Below are 20,272 nucleotides of genomic sequence, written 5' to 3'. Positions count from 1 at the left end.
TCAGCACGTGGCCCTCAGACAAGAAGCATCGCACCGCGTTAGAAATATAAATGATCAGCTCCCCCTGCCCCACTGAATCAGACGCTCTGGGCTTGAGACCCAGAACTCTGTGTTCTACTGAGTCCTCCAGTGAGAACGGCTGACTTAAGTTATTCTAAGCCAACCCTGCCTTTGTATCTTTTCACCTGTAAACGTTTCAGTAAGAATCTCCAAAAGGTAAGTATCCTTTTTGTTGATTAGTTTTTTTTTTACAAACAGAGAGAACCATGGAATGTTGTTCCACTTATTGATACATTCATTGGTTGCTTCTTGTATGTGCCCTGACCAGGGATCGAACCCGCAACCTTGGCCTATCAGGGGGACATTCTAACCAGCTGAGCTACCCAGTCACGGCAAGGTTCTTTTTAAAAACATAACCTCAGTATCATTATCATATCCAAAAAAACTTAAGCATAATTCCTTAACATCATTAAATGTCTGCACGTTTTGGAAGTAGAACACCAGGACCCGTGGATAGACTGTAAACAAGAGAAGGACAGGGTTCGAGGACGATGCCAAATTTGTCTCCTAAACCACTGAAAGGATGAGTGGCTGTCACCTGCGAGGGTGAAGGCTGACAGGACAGGGCTGGGTGGAGCAGCAGGAGCCGGGGCCAGACAGGCCAACGAGGTGGCTGCAGGCGCCCATGGAGAAATTCAGGACAGAGCCAGCCTGGAGAACAACAGAGAAGTCCGGCTGAAGACACAGACCGGCGCGTCCCCAGCAAACAGGAGTCTTTGGCATCCTGAGACTGGGGGAGACCACCTGCGGAGTGAGGGCAGGGGACAGTGTGTTCAGATGTAGGGAGACTGGAGAGACACAGTCAAAAACATGTCAGAAAGCCAGCAGTGTGTGGTGTCCTGCAAGCCTGGAGAGGGAAGCGTGTCAGGGAGGCAGGAGGCATCAGTGGGGCCTCGGGGAGCCACCAGGGAGCAGTCTCAGTCAAGTGGAGGGACAAAACCGTAACAAAGAGGGAGAGAGAAAATGGGGACGGTGAGTAGAGAGAGTTCTGTGTGCATGCATGTGTATGTGCGTGCAGGCCTGTGTGCATGTGTATGTGTGTGCAGGAGAGAAAGGGGAGGTCGTGGAGAGGACAGTGAGGTTGAAAGCTCTCTCTAAGAGGGGGGCTAACACCCGGTTTGCACGCGGGTGGAAATGATCCGAGAGAGGGAAAACCTGCCGCAGCAGGAGAGAGGCCACCGCTGGAGCCGGGCTGTGGATGGAGTGGGCCAAGGACCGCCGTGTGGGTGGGCGCGTGCCTGACACTGTCCATGGCTAACACAGAGAAGGGACAGATGGGGGTGGGCGAGTAACTGTGGAAATTCTCTCCTGCTGGCTTCCACTTTCCCCATCAGCTAAGAGAAAGGGGGAGGGGGGGAAGATGAGGAGAGGGAGGAAGGCAAGGAGCAGGAGGGGGGGAGGGGGCAGGGAGAAGTAGCGCTGGCAGAGCTGAGAGGAGGGAAGGTGTGAAAAGACAGCTGCAGGGACGGTGGGAGAGTGAGCCACACAGAGCAGAGCAACTGAAGGGCGGGCCTGGACTTTGGCATCATGAAGTGACAATGACATCAGTCAGCACGGCAGTGGGCAGTTTCCAGAAACTTCTAACTGCACAGAGTTAGGTACAGGCAAGAAGGATCAAACCAGTGGTTTTACCTGGTGAGCAGGACCCAGCAGGGAAGAGTGGGGGCGGGGGGGTGCAGAGGGAAAGGGAGAGCCGGGCAGCGGGAGGGGCGGCGGGGGCAGGGGGCCTGTGCATAGCGGGGAGGTCAGGGGCCCGCAGTCCCCGGAAGGTCAAAGGTGGCTGGAGCCGGGGAATTGAGGAAGGAGCTGAGAAGACAGAGGGGGAAGATGAAGACAGGGACATGTGACACAGACGGTGGCCAGGGAGCGAGTGGCTGAGCCAGGGTGGTGGACACACTCGTTGGAGGAGGGCGGTCAGGGAACCGGAGGCCGAGGTCTTCAGAAGGATCATCGCGGTGACTGAAGGTACCGGGAGCGCGGGCAGGACTGTAAGTCGCCAAGGAGCCAGGCAAGTTTAAGGAGGGGCAGTGGGTGATGTGGGTGCTTGCTGTGTGCAGGCAAAGGGTTAACACAGCCTGCGCGAGGATCTGACCTCAGGTTCACTTTCTAGCAGTTTCCCTGGTAACCTGATAAGAGTTGTCTATGTTATGAGACAACATGCCTTAGGATAAAAATAGGCCCAACTGGTAGAAGGATCTGGACTGAGAGGAACCACAGGTGAACTATCACAGCGATGGGGCCCCGTGGGGACTGTCTTTCGAGAGACCCTGGAAGCTCGGGCCCCTGACCTCGTGCAGGTCCTGTGGGGGAGTGAGACTGCGCAGCGCTGTGGCCCCGGTATCCACGCCACGTGAATGAGCGTGTCTGGGGGTCTCCTGATGGCGTGTAGACCTATAGGGCTGCTGTGAGGACGCCTCTGGAAAAGAATCCACACACCCCCAACGCCCCACCAGCAAGCTGTGGCTCCTGTCCTGAGTCCCAGAGACGCAATGGCAGTTGGATGTGCAGAGGAGCCCAGAGACACCTCCTGGTGGCTGCCGTGCATGAGATTCAAGGTTGAGTGCTTTATGGCGGAGGGAAGGAGAGTGTCTGGAGAGGACACTGAGGGGCCAAGGGGACACACCTCCCACCCCTGGGTGCAGTGGGCCAGGTGCAGCGGAACAGAATCAGCCCCCACGTGAGAGGCCTGCAGAGGGGCCAGCGTCTTGCCCCAGACCAGAGCCCAGGTCACTACTCAAACCAACCACACGTGTAAGAGAGCGGACAGAAGCCTCAGAGATTGGGGGGTGGGGTTCAGTGGAGCACAGCCATGTTCCTGAGAGATGCCTCGTTTCTTAGTTATGGAGACGGTTGTGGCCACTGCCTGGCGCCAAGGAGACGGGAGGGGCTTTGATCATAGAATGGTGACGGAAAAGCTTCCGGGGCTTGTGGGAGATTCCTGTGTGTGGCCAGGACTGGTCACCATACCCACTGCGTCACGGGCCAAGGTCAGGGATGTAAAAACGAGGCGGCAGCCATTAAGCAAGAGAGAGAAGGCCATGCGGTTGGAAAGAGAGCAGAAGCACGCCACCCGCCGGCCATGAGGTTGGGGGTGTAAGGAGGTTCCGGATTAAGAGCTGAAAAACACCGCAACACCGGGCAGGAACCTCCCCAGGCAGGCACGAAGGGACGGCGGGATGGGAGCTGCCGGCAGGGCTGAACTGGGACTGGGGAATACGGAGCCACGGATTCTACTTCCCTAGGGGGAAACGGTACCTCTGACTTCTCTGTTCTGAAATGGGCCTGGTTTGGCAGGGGGGAGGCAGGACTATATGCTTGTGGGTGTTCTGAAGGGAACCCCTGGCTGGTTTGGCTCAGTGGATTGAGCGTCGGCCTGCGAGCTAAGTGTCGCTGGTTCGATCTTCCAGTCAGGGCACATCAGAGAAGGAAAACTCTGACTCCAAAAAACCTCCGCTGCCTTGCGGCATACCTCTTCAGGGGAAAGGCTAAGGGAGTAAACCCCGACAGAAAATCCGGAGCCGGAGTCCCTAAGGCGGTTTGACGTTGTAGTCAACACCGGCAACTCCTGCGGCGCACCTGAAGCCAAGCTGTATTGACTCCGTCTTTCCCTTGGACCCTTCAGCTGCGAAGAGAGGGGGGGTCTGCTGCATGGGCAACAGCAGACCCTCCATATCACCCTGCCCAGGCTCTGTAGCTTCAGCTTCACTGGAGAGGACACTCCAGCGTCATCGCAAGATGTCGATTCAACACGGGAGGAGACAGATACCGTGTCACTCCCGAGTTGGACTGCACAGCCATTCTCGGCGGTGCAGATAGACTCTTAAGAAGCTACACCATCGTCTCTCGAGACGGACGGCTGCCGACGTTCTGAAGGGAGTGGGATTAACGGCAGAAACCCACCATGAATCTAAATCTGTGTACCCTTTAAATACACAACTCCTTTCCTTTTCACCAAGCTCTGGTATCGGGGGTTACGCTTTCTGGTGGGGGGCAATCGAGCCCCTCATAACGGGACAGCCCGAGGTTCTGTTTCACACTTGCTTCTTTCTTTCATAATATTTTCTTTTTTTCTTTCATAACAGTTTCCACAATAACACATCCTAAGGAAATTCCAGCAAAGCCCAGCCCACAGGCCAGAAAAACAAGTAGGTCAAGTTAACAATGCAGATGGCCCGAGACTGAGGTACCATCGGGGCTGCATTCTTGTGCAGAATATTAAACCATCCTCTTGTATTTCAGGGTCTCAAGAGGCAAGAATCATCCAGATCAAGGCCACTGTCTCCTTCACGTGCTCATTCTGAGTTCAGCTGAGACTGGCTAGGGGCTGTTCCTTCCAGAACTATCAGTTTGGCGCTAAAGCAGCTCTTTAGAAAGACAATGGTTTTCCTGGGCAGACGGAGGCTGCTGGGGCGTTGCTAAGCACAGTGGAAATCAAAACATCAGTCTGAAACAGAAGCTGGAGACCCAAGACAAAAGCCAACGGGGCAGACACGTCAGCCTGCTAAGAAACCTGCCTGCCCTCCCCCGCCTCCCTCCCGCCCTCAAATGTCCAGGCCACACAGAAGAGCCAGTGGGAGGGGGGGTCCTCAAAAACGCACCGCCTAAGCAAATGCACTGCCTCCCACCAAGCTGCGCTGCTGTGCACTACCCAGCCAGAGGAAATAGGGGGCAAACTTATCCTCTCCTGTGGCCGCAGATGGAAAAACATCTGCGGGGCAGGGGCGGGCCCCTCCACACCCCAGCCCTGCCCGAGGTCAGCAGCAGCTGAGGTTACCCGGCTGAAGGAGCTGGCGGCGCCTTGGACAGCGGGGCTTGAGTGCAGAGCTGGACACGGAGCCTTTACAGTTGTTGCTTTTCTCCTTAAAAAGAGGAAATCGAGGTCTTGCCTCAGCACGGAGACAGTGCTGATTATGCTCCTGGCAGACCAGGGATGGGGACTCAGGCCCTGATCAGCAGATCCTTAGGCCTGAGGACGGTGCAGCTTTGGGGAGGACTAGCGTGGCCGTGGGTGCTCCCACTCAACCGGGAGTAAGGATGAAGCATCAAAACGCCTCTCTCTCTCCAAACGTGCACATGCTCTCTTTAGACATGGGGGTGGGGGTCGGGGTGGGATGGGTCCTTGTGGGCAATGGTTCACGGCATGACCCCAGATCCTACTCCTGGCCTCGGTCTCTCCCGTCCCCGCAAGGGGCTCCTGCTGGACCCAGGCCAGGTGTGTCATGTCCTCCTACAACAAGCTCTTCAGATGACTAACAGTTCAGGTCCAGGCCTGGGCGGGTGCTGGAGGGTCCGCGCCCGCTTCTTTTCCAGTACCAGCCAAACCTGTTCCTGGGCGCTTTCCTTTCCTCTTCCCTAGTCGGGTTATCGCTGGGCTGAATGCCTCACCCGGCTCTGCGACAACCTCGCCTCAGCGCGACCGTCCTCCCACAGAAGCCCTAGTTCCACGTGTGTGCGCTGCAGCACATGCACACACATGCACACACGCCCCGTCAGAAGTCATGTAGTGTGACCCATATATGTCTTCTCCTGTTACATGTGACACAGGGAGGGAGCGGAGAGGAGGGGAAAGTCACACTCTTTTGAACTCCAGTTCTGTCACTCAGCAAGGATTCTAGATGCCTACTGTGTGCAGGGGTTGCTCTCGGCCCTGGGCAAACAGCGGCAAGGCCGGGGCAGGACCAGGCTGTAGGCCCTGGGGAAACAGCAGTCAGGCCGGGGCAGGACCAGGCTCCAGGCCCTGGGGAAACAGCGGCAAGGCCGGGGCAGGACCAGGCTCCAGGCCCTGGGCAAACAGCGGCAAGGCCGGGGCAGGACCAGGCTGTAGGCCCTGGGCAAACAGTGGCAAGGCCGGGGCAGGACCAGGCTCCAGGCCCTGGGGAAACAGCAGCAAGGCCGGGGCAGGACCAGGAGAAGACGCATCCTTCAGGAAGGAGGTGTGGTGACCTGGGTGGTGCTGCCAGATGTCATGAAGGGCTGCGGGGGAGTGTCAAGGGGCGCAGCCAGGCCGGCCTGCATCAGGGGAGAGCAGGAGTGGGGAGCGGGGAGACTGCAGGCATGCAGACCCAGCCCTCATGGGGAAAGGGGGAAGGAGGTGTGGGTTGGGGTCGAGAGAGGGTTTCTTAACACGCGATACACCAGTCTGTCCATGAAGCAGTGGAAATGACCCAGCTAGGAAGGAAAGGGGGAAACTGCAGGAGCCAAGTCTTCCAAGTGAGACGGGACAGGGCCCGGAGAGGTCATCGGCTGTGACAGAGGCACGGGGCAGGCAAACAGACGAGGTCTGGGGCTGGTGGAAGGCCCCCTTATTTGCTCTTCCTTCCTTAGTGAACTAGGAAGCCAGATCACTGGCAGAGAGGGGCGCACGCTGAAGGCCTGAGGGGCTGTCAGATACCATCAGGGAGAGCAGAGAAGCGTAACCAGGACCATGTAAAAGGTCACCGAGAGCACTGGAGATGCTCTATGAGGTCACAGCAGACACACCGTCCCGCGGTGCTTCTCAGCCCCATTCCCCACCGTGGGTGCGTGCACGGGCGAAGGCAGTGGGGTGACCGAGGCTGGGGGTTCGCTCGGCACGCACGGAGGAGAGCGCGGCTTGAAGAGTGGAGCGTGTGCAGGGAGGGACCGTCCCCAGGGACTAGGGGGTCAGCGAGATGAGGAGGGCAGAGAGGATGTGAGCGAGGGAACGGTGGCAGGTCTGGGAGTCCCCAGACTAAATTCATGGTGCGCTGCAGAACTCTCTGGGGCTCTGAGGGACGTAGCAGGACAGAAGCAGCAGAGAGGAGAGCTGTGGTCCTCGCCACGCCTGGTCCTGCCACGGACACCCCACAGTCCTGCCCTCAGGTTCCCGGTTCCCAGCACTGAGCTGTGGGCAGGAACCCCAGCTGGTGTGTCCTGCCCAGGGCAAGGCAGGTCTGGGCTGTCCGGAGGCCTGAGGTGCTGGCCCAGGGAGCCGACCCAGGTGTCTCCTGGAAAAGAGGTCAGCCCAAGGGGAGAGGGACAGGCGCCTGGGCACAGCTGTGGGGCCAGGAGGGAGGGGTGACTCAGAGGCTGCACTGTTTGTCACCTGGGGCCGCCCTGCCGGAATCACAGGAAATGGCAGGAAAAATGGAGCAGAAGAACTAAGAGTCAGTGTTCAGCAGCTCCTCACCAATTACAGTGTGAGGCAGAGACGGCAGGGCGGGCTCGTGTGTCCTGGCTCTTTGCACTTTTTCTTTTGAGAATTGCTGTACTGGTGACTAGCTTGTCCCCAGCTTAAAGCCCCGTGCCCACAGGAGCCCCATATCCCTTACAAAACCCCCAAAGGTATAGATTCCAGGGTACACCTGGGGCACGCCCAGTTCCAAAGTTGTCACACTTAAGGAAGGACTAAGCCTGCGTCCCCTGTCCCCACCAGGGGTTTATCATTCATTTACTTATGGTCCCGCCCTCTTCAGGAGCAATCTGCCAGTTGAGGTCACTTTTGCACTAAGCGGTGTTATCGAAAGAGTTCAGCAAACACCAGATTCGCGTGTGGAAGGAAAAGGAGCCTTACGTTACACCACATAGTAGAATAAATCCTAGAGGTACTTAAGAGTTAAAGGTAAAGGAATCCGACTCAGAAAATATTAGAAGAAACTATAGGAGAAACTTTCACAGTTTTATGGGATGAAAAGCCTTGTCCTGAGCACTGCCCCACCCATATGGGCCGCCATTAGCCAAAATGGAGGGATTACGGTAAGGATACATTTAAAAGGGGGGGGGGGTCCCAGATATACTTTAAAATCAGCCCATTAACTTTTAGCTCAAACTCCTGGATTTGAGCTCATGGAATTTTACCCAGATACGTGCATTTATAGGTTAACTGGAGAATTAATGGGTTTACATTGTCGATGTTCCAAAATATGGTATCCCTTTTCATTTACTTGGTGCTTCAGTAAAGTTTTATATCTTTCTTCTTTGAGGCCTTATGTATGTCTGGCTGGTTTGGCTCAGTGGATTGAGCGTCGGCCTGCGAGCTAAGTGTCGCTGGTTCGATCTTCCAATCAGGGCACATCAGAGAAGGAAAACTCTGACTCCAAAAAACCTCCGCTGCCTTGCGGCATACCTCTTCAGGGGAAAGGCTAAGGGAGTAAACCCCGACAGAAAATCCGGAGCCGGAGTCCCTAAGGCGGTTTGACGTTGTAGTCAACACCGGCAACTCCTGCGGCGCACCTGAAGCCAAGCTGTATTGACTCCGTCTTTCCCTTGGACCCTTCAGCTGCGAAGAGAGGGGGGGGTCTGCTGCATGGGCAACAGCAGACCCTCCATATCACCCTGCCCAGGCTCTGTAGCTTCAGCTCCACTGGAGAGGACACTCCAGCGTCATCGCAAGATGTCGATTCAACACGGGAGGAGACAGATACCGTGTCACTCCCGAGTCGGACTGCACAGCCATTCTCGGCGGTGCAGATAGACTCTTAAGAAGCTACACCATCGTCTCTCGAGACGGACGGCTGCCGACTTATGTATGTTATCCTGTTTATTCCCAGAAACTGCTGTCCCCGGGAGCAGAGTCTTTTCCCCACAACATATGCTAACTGATTAATGACATTTGGGAAAGCTACAACCTTTCACCTCTTGCGGTTGAAAAGAGCTGGCTTATTAATTCACGGAGTCCAACGGACAACTGAATACCTATTACCCCGCTCTGAGCGCTATCGACATTTCCCCATCTTATTTCACCTGTCAACCCTCGCTGCAGTGTGCGTGTGTCTGTCCGTCTGTCCGTCCGTCTGTCTCCTGAAGTACTGACAAACAATTGCCAGTCATGGTATCATGCACTCTGGCTACTTCGGGATCTGTCTCTTGCGTTTTCCACGTGTACAAGTCTCATCACCTGCACCCAGAAGGCTCGAGAGGTTCAGGAGGCGGAACACAGAAGCCCCACCATGAAGGGCTCTCCTGCAGGGCCCGGGACGAAGGCGGAGACCGAACTGACGTCCCACAGTTCCTCCTCCAAAGCGCGCCATCTTTTCTCTATGTCTGCCTCCTGGGAATGTGTTCTCTCTTAGAATTCTAACAGGCTCTCAGTAACCTCATTTTTCCAACAGCAGATTGAACCAGAAACCTAGAGGGGCCGGGTGCTGCTGAAGCCCACACGTGGGCCCTGACACCCCCGGCGTGGGCCGTTCTTCTGCAGGAAGTGGTGTTCTCGTTCCCATTTCTCGCTTCACATACATGGTCTCCCGTCCCCTGTTCCCAGGCGGCAGGGGTACAGACACCCTTCCGTGGTTGGGTTGGGAATGTTATTACCACCACACACATTAGAAAAAAGCCTTCACCAGCTGACTTTCTCTGGGGCAGCCTCCAGCCCATGGGGAGAATTAGGAAAAAGTGCCCCCTCCAGACAGTCAGACACAGTCACAGCCTGGAAAGCAGGGGCGGGGCTGGGAAGGAGAGTTCAGACACACACACATGGCTGGGGGGAGCCCCCAGACTCGGCACCCGGGCCTAGACTTCCCCCCTGGGGTCTTTGGCATCTTCAATATTTTTAACGTCCTTAATGAAAATCATACCTCTTCCTCTGTCAATAATCAGCAAACTCAAATATTTGATAGATGGATAGAGATCTGATTTAAATAATTTATACTACCAGATAAAACCTCTCAGTTCTCACCCCAAAACGCTGAAAGAGGCAAGCAGCCCTTGGACATGAGAAACAGAAGGTTCTGTTTGTCCCCTTAAGAGTCCGAAAGTTTCAACATGGAATTCCAACCTTGCAGCTCCAGTGCTGGTCCTCCTGTTACAGGAAGATGAGTCTGGCCTCTGCTCCCCACTCGGGGTTCAGGGGGGCTCCCCACGCCCAGTGGTCTTGGTGAAAAGACAGGCAGATACGCAGCAGAGGGACCCTGTTACCAGGGCCTGGCTCAGCGGGGAGAGGTGGCAAGTTACTGCCAGGCCTCATTTTCCAATATTCCTTTCTTTATCCACACCACTTAAATAAGCACAAACCCGCTGCTGAGACAGGCGGGACAGAGTGTCACTGTCCCGCTGGGCCAGAGCACGTGTGACAGCATCCTGCCCACTCCCACGGTCCGCAGGATCCAGCTCCGCTCCACCTGACCTCGGTTTCGCTAAATCGGGCAGTAGGAGCTGCAGAGAACCGTCTCCTCTGCGTAAGGAGAGTTCTTCCACCTACAGTATTGATCAGTCAGGGCCAAGACCCACAGGGAAGCCAAGTTCAGGCAACCACAGTCAGTTAAAACAGACAGATACGTAAGGACTGCATGAGCCCAGACACACAAATTTCCACTCCGGCCCACATTATTAAAAAAAAAAAAAGGGGTTATGCAATGTGACCAAAGGTAGTTTTAGGAACAGCAATGCATATGAATAGGAATCGGCTAAGGAACTCCTGAATTAGCAGAGTTTATGATATCTTAACAAATATCATACCTTGTGTTCCTAATTTAAACTTAAACTGTTATGGGTTTTTTTTTTTTTTTTTTTTTTGGTTATAGGAAAGAAACAGAATGTAGGACACATATTCTCATGCATTTTAATTAATTCGTAATTATCCACTAAAAAACGTAGAGCATCAGATTCCTAGCTTAAGCTCAGAGGTAGGTCTGAGCCATCTTGGATTTTATGCTGCCAGATCATTTCTCCTCAGATTCTAATTTCTGGGTAGCTTACAACTGTGTGTATGTACGTGTGTGTGTGTGTGTCCGTGACACTTTTTTTTTTTTTTAATAATTTTTAATTTTTCAATTATAGTTGACGTACAATATTATGTTAGTTTCAGGTGTACAGATAGTTATACAACTTGCTAATTGGTCCCCTTTATAAAGCTAAAACCCACCTGACGCCATGCATAGTTATTACAGCACCGCTCACTATATTCCCTGGGCCTGCCTGGCACCCCCATGGCTATTTTGCAACTGCCAATTTGTACTTCCTGATCCTTATAATTTTACCCCAGTGTGTGAAGTAGTTTGCTTCATGTTTAAGCTCCCCACCCCCCCCAAGACACACGGAATCTCAGTAGAGTAGAAAAGAGATATAGGTTATCCTTCACTTGTTTTCAGATTAGGATTCTGAGGTCTGGAGGGGTCAACTGTATTCCCCCCAAAGCAAAAAAGAGCAGCCAGAGCCAGGATCAGGTCTGGTCTCTGCTGCCCAAGAGGTGGGAGAATCAGCAGGTGGAGGGTTCGCCTATTCTAGGGTCAGACGTGAGGACAGGGAAGTAGTTCGCTGTTTCTTAGCAGAGATTACTAACACCGATCCGTAATACGTCAACACACATTGACTACAAAAAGGCAGAGACCAGCAGAGATGCTCACCTTAAGTCTGGATCCGGACAGGTGGCTGCACTGTCCCAGTTCTGCGCTGGGTCTGAGCATCAGCTGTGAACCCCCTCAAGTCCCACAATACTCACGTTCTGCTCTGTGCGACTTTGCACTGTTTTAAAGGACACAGGAAGGTCCCTTGTCATCTCTCACCACCCGTTTTGCCCTGAGCATGGCCTCAGACCTTGTCAAGGAGCAGAAGCGGCAGAAGATGAGGGCTGAGTCTCTGGGAGTGTATGGTTTTGTTGAAAACCCACAAGCAGGAGTCGGAGTCGGAGAGTGGAGCCCAGCGGCTGGCCCTCGGGCTGGGCCAGGGTTCCGGGAGCTCTGGGGGGGCAGCTGGCTGTGCCCCGCCTTGGGGAGGGAGGAGGCGGCGCAGAAGAGACATAGATGCAGGAATAGAATGAAGCACCTGCTCCCATGACATTACGGAAGCCTCTCCGGAGGAGTCCCACATCCTCAAGAAACTGCCTTAAATTTGTCTTGCATTCGTGCTTTAGAATCGCTGCCAAGAACTGGGCCACGGGAAGGGGCTGCCCTGCTGGCCCCCCACGTTAACGTGCTAGAGTGACCCCCACCCACCCCAAGCCATTTCTAAACCAGGAAGCTTAACAAGCAAATGGCAGCCCGCCAGCTTCCTGTGCCAGGTGCCTGCGTCTCCCCCCGGACCCGGCCAAATGTACCTGCCCTTCTCAGCCGGGGCGCAGTACCACGCCCACCGTGGGTGCGCAGGGTCCACCTCACACTTGGCAGGGGGCCCCCCAGCTCTCCCCACCCCCCGAGAGCAAGTAAACAGGGTCAGGAAGATATGTTCCTAGAGGAATCCCAGCACACACACTTAGGAACCTCTCCCCACTAGAAATTGAGTTGCTCTTCGGATGATGCTGGTCCCGCATTTTATCTTCTTGATGGCCTTTATAATGGAGCCCTGTGTCCATATGTCCAACTATTTTTAAGTTTTAAATTAAGCTAACAAACTATTAAACAAAATACGTTCTATTCTCTTAGTTTGAGAAGTACAGCCCGTGACGAACTGGAGGGCCAGGTCCAGAATGTGGCCAGTGTGGGGAGCTGTCCTGGCCCACCCCAGCATCTTTCCACCAACCTCTGCTCTCCGGGTGCCATACCACCCTGGCCAGGGCCTCGTGCACACACCCGGGGACACCCCAGCTAGCGTGTGTCCAGTTCCTCCCACACCCAGTAAGTACCCTTGCCACACCCCCTCCCTGGGGCCAGACCGGACGCCCCCACTGTGCAGTAGCTGGGGTCCTGGGAAGAGACCTGAGGATGGGCACCTGTGTCTCTGGGCTGTGGCCCAGAGGGGAGAGCACAACCGACCCCTCAGCCCGCTCCTCCTTCTGGTGGGAGGTACCGGGCAAGGCCCTGTGGTCTAGGAGCAGACTGCCTCCTCGGAGCCCATCAGTGTCGCCCCGAGGAGCGGACAGCCTACTCTTCCCATCTGACCACTTTGCTTTTAAAAATGAACTTTGGCCAGAATCTCAGAATCAATTCACAGCACCATTTCTGCTATTGGTTCCATTTAAATCTGTCAAGTAACTTTTGAACATACACAAATGCAAGATGGGGCTGGGGGCCAGGTAGGCAAGCCAAATAACAATCTTGTTTGGCATTGAACAAACTAAATTTTAGGAGATTCATTTTTCATAAAAAAAATAGGCATCTGTAACACAGATTTAAAATATATTGATAATTATGAAGGCTCAGTGACAGGTACACGGGAATTAATTTTTCCTTCCATGTTTGTGTACGTTTTAAAATTTTCACAATTAAAGGTTAAAGCCCCCAAAAGAAGCCCTACAAGATTTGAAATCACATTCTTACCAGTGAGTTCCCAAAAGCACAGGTTGAAGCCCACAGCAACCCCGTTTGCATGTTTGTAGACATCATGCCAAACACACAAACACAACAGGAAGGACTGAGCTCACGCCATGGAGGCCACCAGGCCACTGCAGCTCCGTTGTCCCATATCAGGAGCCAGGAGCACCCAGCTGGCCTGCCTGTGCTTCAGTCTTTACCCAGGAGAAATGGTGGCATGGCCACTCATTTGACTCTCTCGGGGGCTCTTAAACCGGTCAAACTTCAAGTCACTGACCAAATCAATCTGGTCCAAGGAGAGTGACCATGGCAGCAGCTCAGAGGAAGCCTGGGGTGGCCCCAGTTCAAACAAAGCACCACATGGGGCCTCTGTGTAAACACAGCAGGGGGGAAACACAGGCCTGGTGTTCACACAGCAGCTTTCCCCCCAGGAGCGCAGAGTAATTTAGGGACACTCACTCATTAATGAAGTCTCCCAAGCCTCCTTCCCACCTTCCGCCCCCGCCGCCTGTTCACCGGTCACAGACGCAGACACAAATGCAGAATGTCGCCGGCCGCCCCTCCTGGGGGCTGCTGGGAGAACGCTGAACTTGGAAGCATCGGTGCTAGAGGTGGATGACATCCGCAAACAATAGGCCATTTCCCTGCATCTTGTCCACACTAAGTCTAAAAGCCAGGGACAAGGACAGCAAGTACTTTTTGACCCAAGGGGCACGTAAGAAAACTTCTCTACCCTAAGTGTGGGGTGCAGGCCAAGGGGAATTGTTCATGCTGTGGCTTTTCCCCTAAACCCGAGGAGCCTCTGCTATTCATCCAGGTCACCAGGAAAACCTGGCACAAACCTCTGAAATGGGTGCCCTGTGTTTGGTTTTTCTGCCTCTGGAATTCCTGTTCCCATCGATCCACATCTCCAGCGAATTCTACGAGAAGCAGGAAGAGGGAAGTACTCCTGCAGCATCCGGCTGGCTGCTAGAGAGCAGAAGGGCCGGACCCAGCAACCCACCAATCAGGGGCCACTTGCTTTTCCTGGATCAACAACCCAGTCCAAGCCCCTCACTGCCTCCCGGCACTGCCTGAAAACACTAAACACACTAGGCGAGCCCTTCCACAGGGAGGCCTTTTCAGCTTGGGATCCCTATGGGGTTCGATGTGCCAGAGGAGCTGTGCTTACGGGTGACTGGCTCTCAGGCCTCCCTGCCCCCCACACCCCCCGACCCCCCCAGCTCTTCTGCTGCTCCTATAAAAGCAGTGGCAGCGTGCATCTGCCTCAGAGCTGGGCAGGACACAGGACCCTCATGCCAGGGAGAAGTCACTACCCACATAAGAGTAAACCCTCCACTAAGGCCTCCCTGGCCTCTCATTCCTCACTGGGGAGACCCATCCCAGGAAACCACAGCTGCCCCTGCCCTTGACCCTCACAAAAAGGGGGACCAGTCAGCTATGTGGGCTGCCAGAGGTGTGCTGTCCCCCACAAAAGCGGAAATTGCAAACTTCTGGGGAAAAAAAAGAGCATTCTTTACCTTGTCAAGGAATGGAAAGCAAAAAAGCTCAGCCTTTGGAACACAGACAGAAATTCCCATGAAATTAATCTCTCAGCTCTGATAAATGCAGTATGAAGCGGGCATCTAACATGGAATGGAAATGCCTGTGGTTTTCTCGCAAGCCCTTAGCAAATGACCAAACTTGGACTTTTCAGGACCAAGCACGAATTGGAATGACCTGATAATAATGTAACCCAACATTTGCTGCCCACTTCTGGTTCTGACAAAACTGGAGACATTTCAGAAACCAAGTGATGGAAAACGAGCCCATAACCATTCGCAAATAAAATTATTAATGCAGTGGAACTAGAAGCCATGGCCTTTCTAAGACACAGATACCAGCTGAAAAACCAATGCATACAAATGTGAACAGAAGACTAGAGACATGTATGAAGTGTGGAAGTTAGTGCACGGGTCATCCACCACCTAAGGGACAAGTGACCATCTTCTCTCTAGCTACGAACAAGACAACATGCTACCGCTGGACACCAGCTGGAAGCCTATTCTTCAGTGGTCAGATTTCAAGTTCTAACAACCCTAACCTGGTTTCACTCACTTTGGTGTTACCTAGGCCTTCACGATGATTGTTGGCCACAAAACAAGGGACCAGGGGACAGTGATTCCAGAATAGACACAGAGGAGTCAGGTAGAGACGTGTCAGTTGGGGCAAGTGAGTTTCTTACCCTCTTGGGGCATCAGTTTACTCATCTGTAATATGGGGATAACAAAACACCTCTTTTGTAGACTTGTAAAAATAAATGAGATTGCCTCTGAAGTCCTTGCTTGGCACAATGCCAGGCTGAAGACTTCCTGAGGCCTGTAGGAAACGAACTGACTTAGCATCCAACTCAAAAACACCCAGCCTAAAGGTGGAGTCATCCGGAAGTACATCTGCCTGCAAGTTCTACACTCTGCAGTACTGATGCCTCTGCCAAGTATTTATATGAGGCAAAGGCGCCACCAGCAGTTACAGGAAGACCAAATATGAGATGGTTTGATTCCATAAAGGAAGTCAGTGAAATGAGTCTCCTGGGGCCTAGCAGGCTGTTGAGGATGGGATCATGTGGACATCACTCATGCACAGGGTCACCAGGAGTGGAGGCCGATTCAACCGCACTAGCAACACACACGAGGTGGCATCAGGGGTTTCTCTGAGTCTAAGCTACGGCGATTTTGTCCCCATCCCCTCTGGGAGCGAAGCCAGCGACGCAGATCAAAGAAGGGTTTCATCAACAGGTGCAAAAGCAGACGAGCGTCAGGCACGCGGTGCGGCCGGCTCCTGGGCCAGCCCGCTCGGACCCTCAGGAATCTGCGCCCCTCCCGGCGGAGCGGGGCATCCAAGGCCAGAGGCGGCTCTCCAAGAACAGAACCCCGCGCCCGGGGCGCACTGGGCCCAGACAGAAGTGCTCCCCGGCGTCCCCTGTGTCACTTCATTCAAAGAAGCCAGCCCCCAACCTGAACGCCCGACGGCCACCCAGCCCAGGACCGGTCACCACTGGTCAGGGAGGTGCCCACATCTCTAAGGCTCAGCAAGGCAGCGCACTCTTTTCTGGGTGTCCCTCCCCCACTAGCCCCGGGCAGGACACGAGGGGCGCGGCCCCGGCCCCGGGCCCCGCGGCTAGGTCGCCGGCACTCACCGAGCGTGGCCACCGTGCCGGCGTCGAAGAGCAGGCAGTCCCCGCGGCCGCGCGCCTCCAGCAGGACGCTGCTGTCGCCCGCGGTGTCCAGCCGCCGGAGCAGCCGCAGCCCTTTGCTCAGAGCCATGGGCGCCGGGCCGCGTCCGGCACGCTCTCCGCGCCCGCAACTTCCAGGAGTTTCACTTCGCGCGGAGGTTCGGCGGCGCAGGCCCCGCCCGGCAGCCTCCGCCTCCTCCTCCGCCTCCTGCTCCGCCTGCCACCGCCTCACCGCCCGGGGCAGGTGAGGGCGCGCGGACGCCTGCCGCCTCCCGGCCCCGCTCCGCCCGGGCGCCGCGCTCCCCCCAGCGGCGAGGCCCGGCCCCGGCGCGGCTCTGCGGGCGCGATCGCCCCTAGCCCTGGGCCCCGGCGCGGCGGGGAAGCCCTCCCGGCGGTGGGCGGCCGCCAGGGAGGAAGATGCCGCACATTCCTGGGCGCGGAGGCGGCAGCCGCCCGTGTCCGCGGGGTGCCCGAAGGATCCTGAAACCCACACGGACGCCGCGGCCTTATATGGGCAGCCGACCCGCTGGCGCTGGGGGGCTGGAGCCTCCGGGCCGCAGCTGCCCGCCCAGCCCCGCCCAGGGCGCTGCGCCCGCCTCTCTGGTCCGCTTGGGCGCCCCTGGGCGGGTCCGTTCCGCTGACTGTGCCTCAGTAGCCCTGCGGGTAAAGCGCGATAATAACTACCTGTTTCTCAAGGTTGGGGGGAGGATCGAGCTAAGGCGCATCGAGGGCCTGGTCAGAGCCCGACGAGGGGAAAGAGTTAGATAAATGTTGCCTTTTACTAACTTTATGGAGATCAAAGGTGTGCTGTCTTGGAGAGAAAGAGACCTCTGTCCCTGGACCTGCCATTACTGCGACCCTTGTGGGGGTGGGGTCAGAGGAATTAAGGACTGAAAGCTTGGGAAGTAACAAGGGGGGGCGAAGGGGGACCCTTTCCCCTCCAGCTTCCACCCTCCTCCCACTCTCTTGAGTCTAGTCCCCGAATCAAGGGCAGGTGCCACAACAGGCCGGTCTGTGCTCACCTGTGACACTGCACACACTGGAGCCACAGCCCATCGGAGAGCCTGCGGTGTCCAGTCCCGGGAGGGGCGCGCAGCCAAGCACAGGGAGGCAGGGCCCTGTAACCGGCTCTGGCCTGGCTGTCGGGGCTCACCTGCATGCGGGAGGGCTCTCTGGAATCGTCCTTTGGGTGGGTTTGGAGATTTCATTTCCTTCTTTCGTAATGGATGTGCTGGGTAGCACCCCCCCACCCCAAACAGACCTCCATAGGGTATTCCCTCAGGCCCCCAAACCAGCCTGGTTCCTCTCTCACCCCATTCTGATAGGACCACCATGAGCCGAGCCAAGTCTTGTGGGCGTGTTCCAGAAGGAGCAAAGCCCCAATGCCAGGCGGGTCCCGGTGGTGCCCTTGCAGACATTCAGGAATGACCGGGAATGACCAGACATTCCATCCTCTGTCGACAACCTCCCAGGTGATGATGTCGCAAATAAAAAATGTGAACTGGCTAGAGATGCAAATGCTTCTGGAACCTTCTGGAACCTTCTGCCCCCTTGCTCACAAATTCAGTTATGAACTGCTGGGTGTCCCGGTGTGATGCTTACAAACTGTACACACAGTTTCTTTCTCTGTAAAATGAAAATATTACTTCCTCATGAGGACAGTATGCCCATTAAATGAGGCAGAATAGCCTTTGGCCAGCCTCTCCTTTCCTTTTAAACTCCAAGCTCCCTTCTTCCATGAAGCCTTCCTGGAATGCTGAGGTTTATATGCACTGAGATTCACAGATGTGCACTCCAGCTCTCACTTGCTCATGGGTTGCTTGAGAAGTGTTTATTTCCTTTTTCATAACCCTGTCTCTCAAATTAGGTACGCGATTTAAGAGAGGGGACTGTCTTTTAAATTGTATCTCTCTTCCTCTTGCCTGCCTTCCTTACCATCACATAATTTAAAGCTCTGCACAGTGGCATGCTGAACATATTTTAGAAATTTTCCTACAGCCAAGACCAGCACTAGAGCTTTACAGCTTATAGAATCTAAGACAATTGAGGAAGAAGAAATGCTGCCAATTAAAGAACTTAATTAAATTGTTAGCAATGCCCTGATTTCAGCAATGTTATAATGTGTGTGTTAGACTCGGGGAGCTATAGCGCAGCTCCCCTGAGGATTGGCTGAATGAGCGGAGAGCCTGCTGGGTTTTCAGGTCACAGCCCCGTGGTTTGGAGTGGGACGGTCTACGTTGGCGACGGAGGAAGCACCATCCGTAGACACACCATGTTGACAGGCAGAGGGTCTCTGGACACTGGCACATTTAGCAGGTGGAGAAAGTAATTGATCTTGAGAAAGTAAAAAAAAAAAAAAAAGAAGAAGTCGGCTCAGCTCTGATACCTAACCCACAAGCACAGCCTTGGCAAACAGGTAGACCCATCTGAGTGGGGACAGTTTGGGACATCTCGCCCCTGAGAGGTGGAGCGGAGGAGGTTAGGACGGAAGAAAAGGCCAACTCCATCAGCCCTCAGAGGAGGCCACTGCAGGAAATCTCAGCTCGGCTGTAGGGGCTCGGGACCCAGGGCCCCAGGGGCCCAGCAAGTTATCCAAGCAGAGGGAGAAGAAAGAGGGGAGAGCCTTGCAATCGGTGAGAGGCAGTGCGTGGCCCCTGACTGCGTGAAAGGCAAACAGGACAGGGAGGACTCAGAAAGCAGCCCTGTGTTTAGAGACTGGGACGGTGGTGGCACCAACGACAGCCCTACTTTTTAAATAAAACTATAGTTTTGCAAAGTACTCATATATATATATATATATATATATATATATTTTTTTTTTTTTTTTAATTAGATAGTCACAACACTGTTCTCAACTCTTTAACTAACTGATTCATTCACTCACCGGACTGTGGCTGCCTGTGGGTTTGTTTAGCGACTTTCCTCGCCCTTCACTCCGAGTCCTGAACGCTGCTGGAGAAATTGCATAACTTTGCACGCCCGTGTCATTTTCTAAACAATAATTACTTAATATTATCCGATATTCAGTTAGTGTTCACATTTCCAATTGTCTCATAAATGTTGTAAGTTTCTTCCCACTGTTTGTGTGATTCACACAAGTAAACCCCTTTTGATACATCAGCTTCCCTCCCTCCATTTCTTTCCACCCCTGGGGGTTTGCTTGCTGAAACTCCAGCACCATGCCCAGTGTGGGGGGGTGTTCTTCCCAGCAGGGGGCACCCCCCCAACTGTCCCTTTCTGTGGCGCAGCAGCCACTGGTCCTTGGTGCTGTCAGCAGTCCATCCTCAGACACGTACGTTCCAGTCCATCAGGCCTCCGCCATCGGGAGCTGAAACTCTACGAACAGAAAATTCCCACCTGCTATTATGGGTTTGGGGAACAGTGCCAGGCCCGCAGTGGGCCGCATGGAGTGTGGCCGTCACTATGCCCCCCCCCCGCCCCCCCCCGTCCCACGGGCTCCGGAAAGGCAGGGCCCGCCCCTGTAGTGACTGGTGGACACCAGCACCTGGCTTTCGGCACGTCCTTGCTAGCGAAGGGCGCATGGACACCTGCGTGGAGATAGCTGGGAACTGAGCCTCTTAGGTAGACATGGGGCAAATGGCAACGCTGAAGACACATGCCGCTTTCACTCCCAGTCTGGTGACACGAGGAACACTGAGCAGCTAGCTACAGGCACAGAAAGAGCTGGAGGAGGCGGCTCGTGCGGCTGACACCCAGGGAGTCTGGCTCTGTACCCTCCACAGCGGGCAGCCCAGAGCCCAGGACAGGAGCGAGCCGACGCCGACCCGCTGTGCAGAAAGCAAGTGACTCCGTTCCAGTTCTCCAGCGTCACTCATCTCAGAGATAACTGTGCTTC

The 20,272-nt window shown here is 54.7% G+C and overlaps 1 protein-coding gene and 1 long non-coding RNA gene across 5 annotated transcripts in view; one reads left to right on the top strand and one right to left on the bottom strand.

Moving 5' to 3' along the window:
- SYNJ2 (synaptojanin 2) overlaps positions 1–16,558 on the bottom strand; it is an 85,716-nt gene extending 69,158 nt beyond the window's left edge. The window contains exon 1 of the mRNA XM_090280030.1: positions 16,381–16,558. Coding sequence (XP_090136156.1) covers positions 16,381–16,507 — 127 coding nt within the window. The 5' untranslated portion in view covers positions 16,508–16,558. The remainder of the gene's footprint in view (positions 1–16,380) is intronic.
- LOC150008012 (uncharacterized) lies at positions 968–5,125 on the top strand. Of its 4 annotated transcripts, XR_016511870.1 has the most exons (4): positions 1,549–1,695; positions 1,913–2,048; positions 4,143–4,205; positions 4,300–5,125. It is a non-coding gene; the product is annotated as an uncharacterized LOC150008012 (long non-coding RNA). The 4 variants fall into 4 exon arrangements; XR_016511867.1 differs by lacking the exons at positions 1,549–1,695; positions 1,913–2,048 and adding an exon at positions 968–1,032; XR_016511869.1 differs by lacking the exon at positions 1,913–2,048.
- Positions 16,559–20,272: the final 3,714 nt, after the last annotated feature.

Source organism: Furipterus horrens, unplaced genomic scaffold, assembly GCF_987537825.1.
Source record: "Furipterus horrens unplaced genomic scaffold, mFurHor1.1.pri manual_scaffold_6, whole genome shotgun sequence".
Lineage (NCBI taxonomy): Eukaryota > Metazoa > Chordata > Mammalia > Chiroptera > Furipteridae > Furipterus > Furipterus horrens.
Note: the sequence above shows the minus strand (reverse complement) of the source record. Positions and strands in the feature narration are given on the sequence as shown.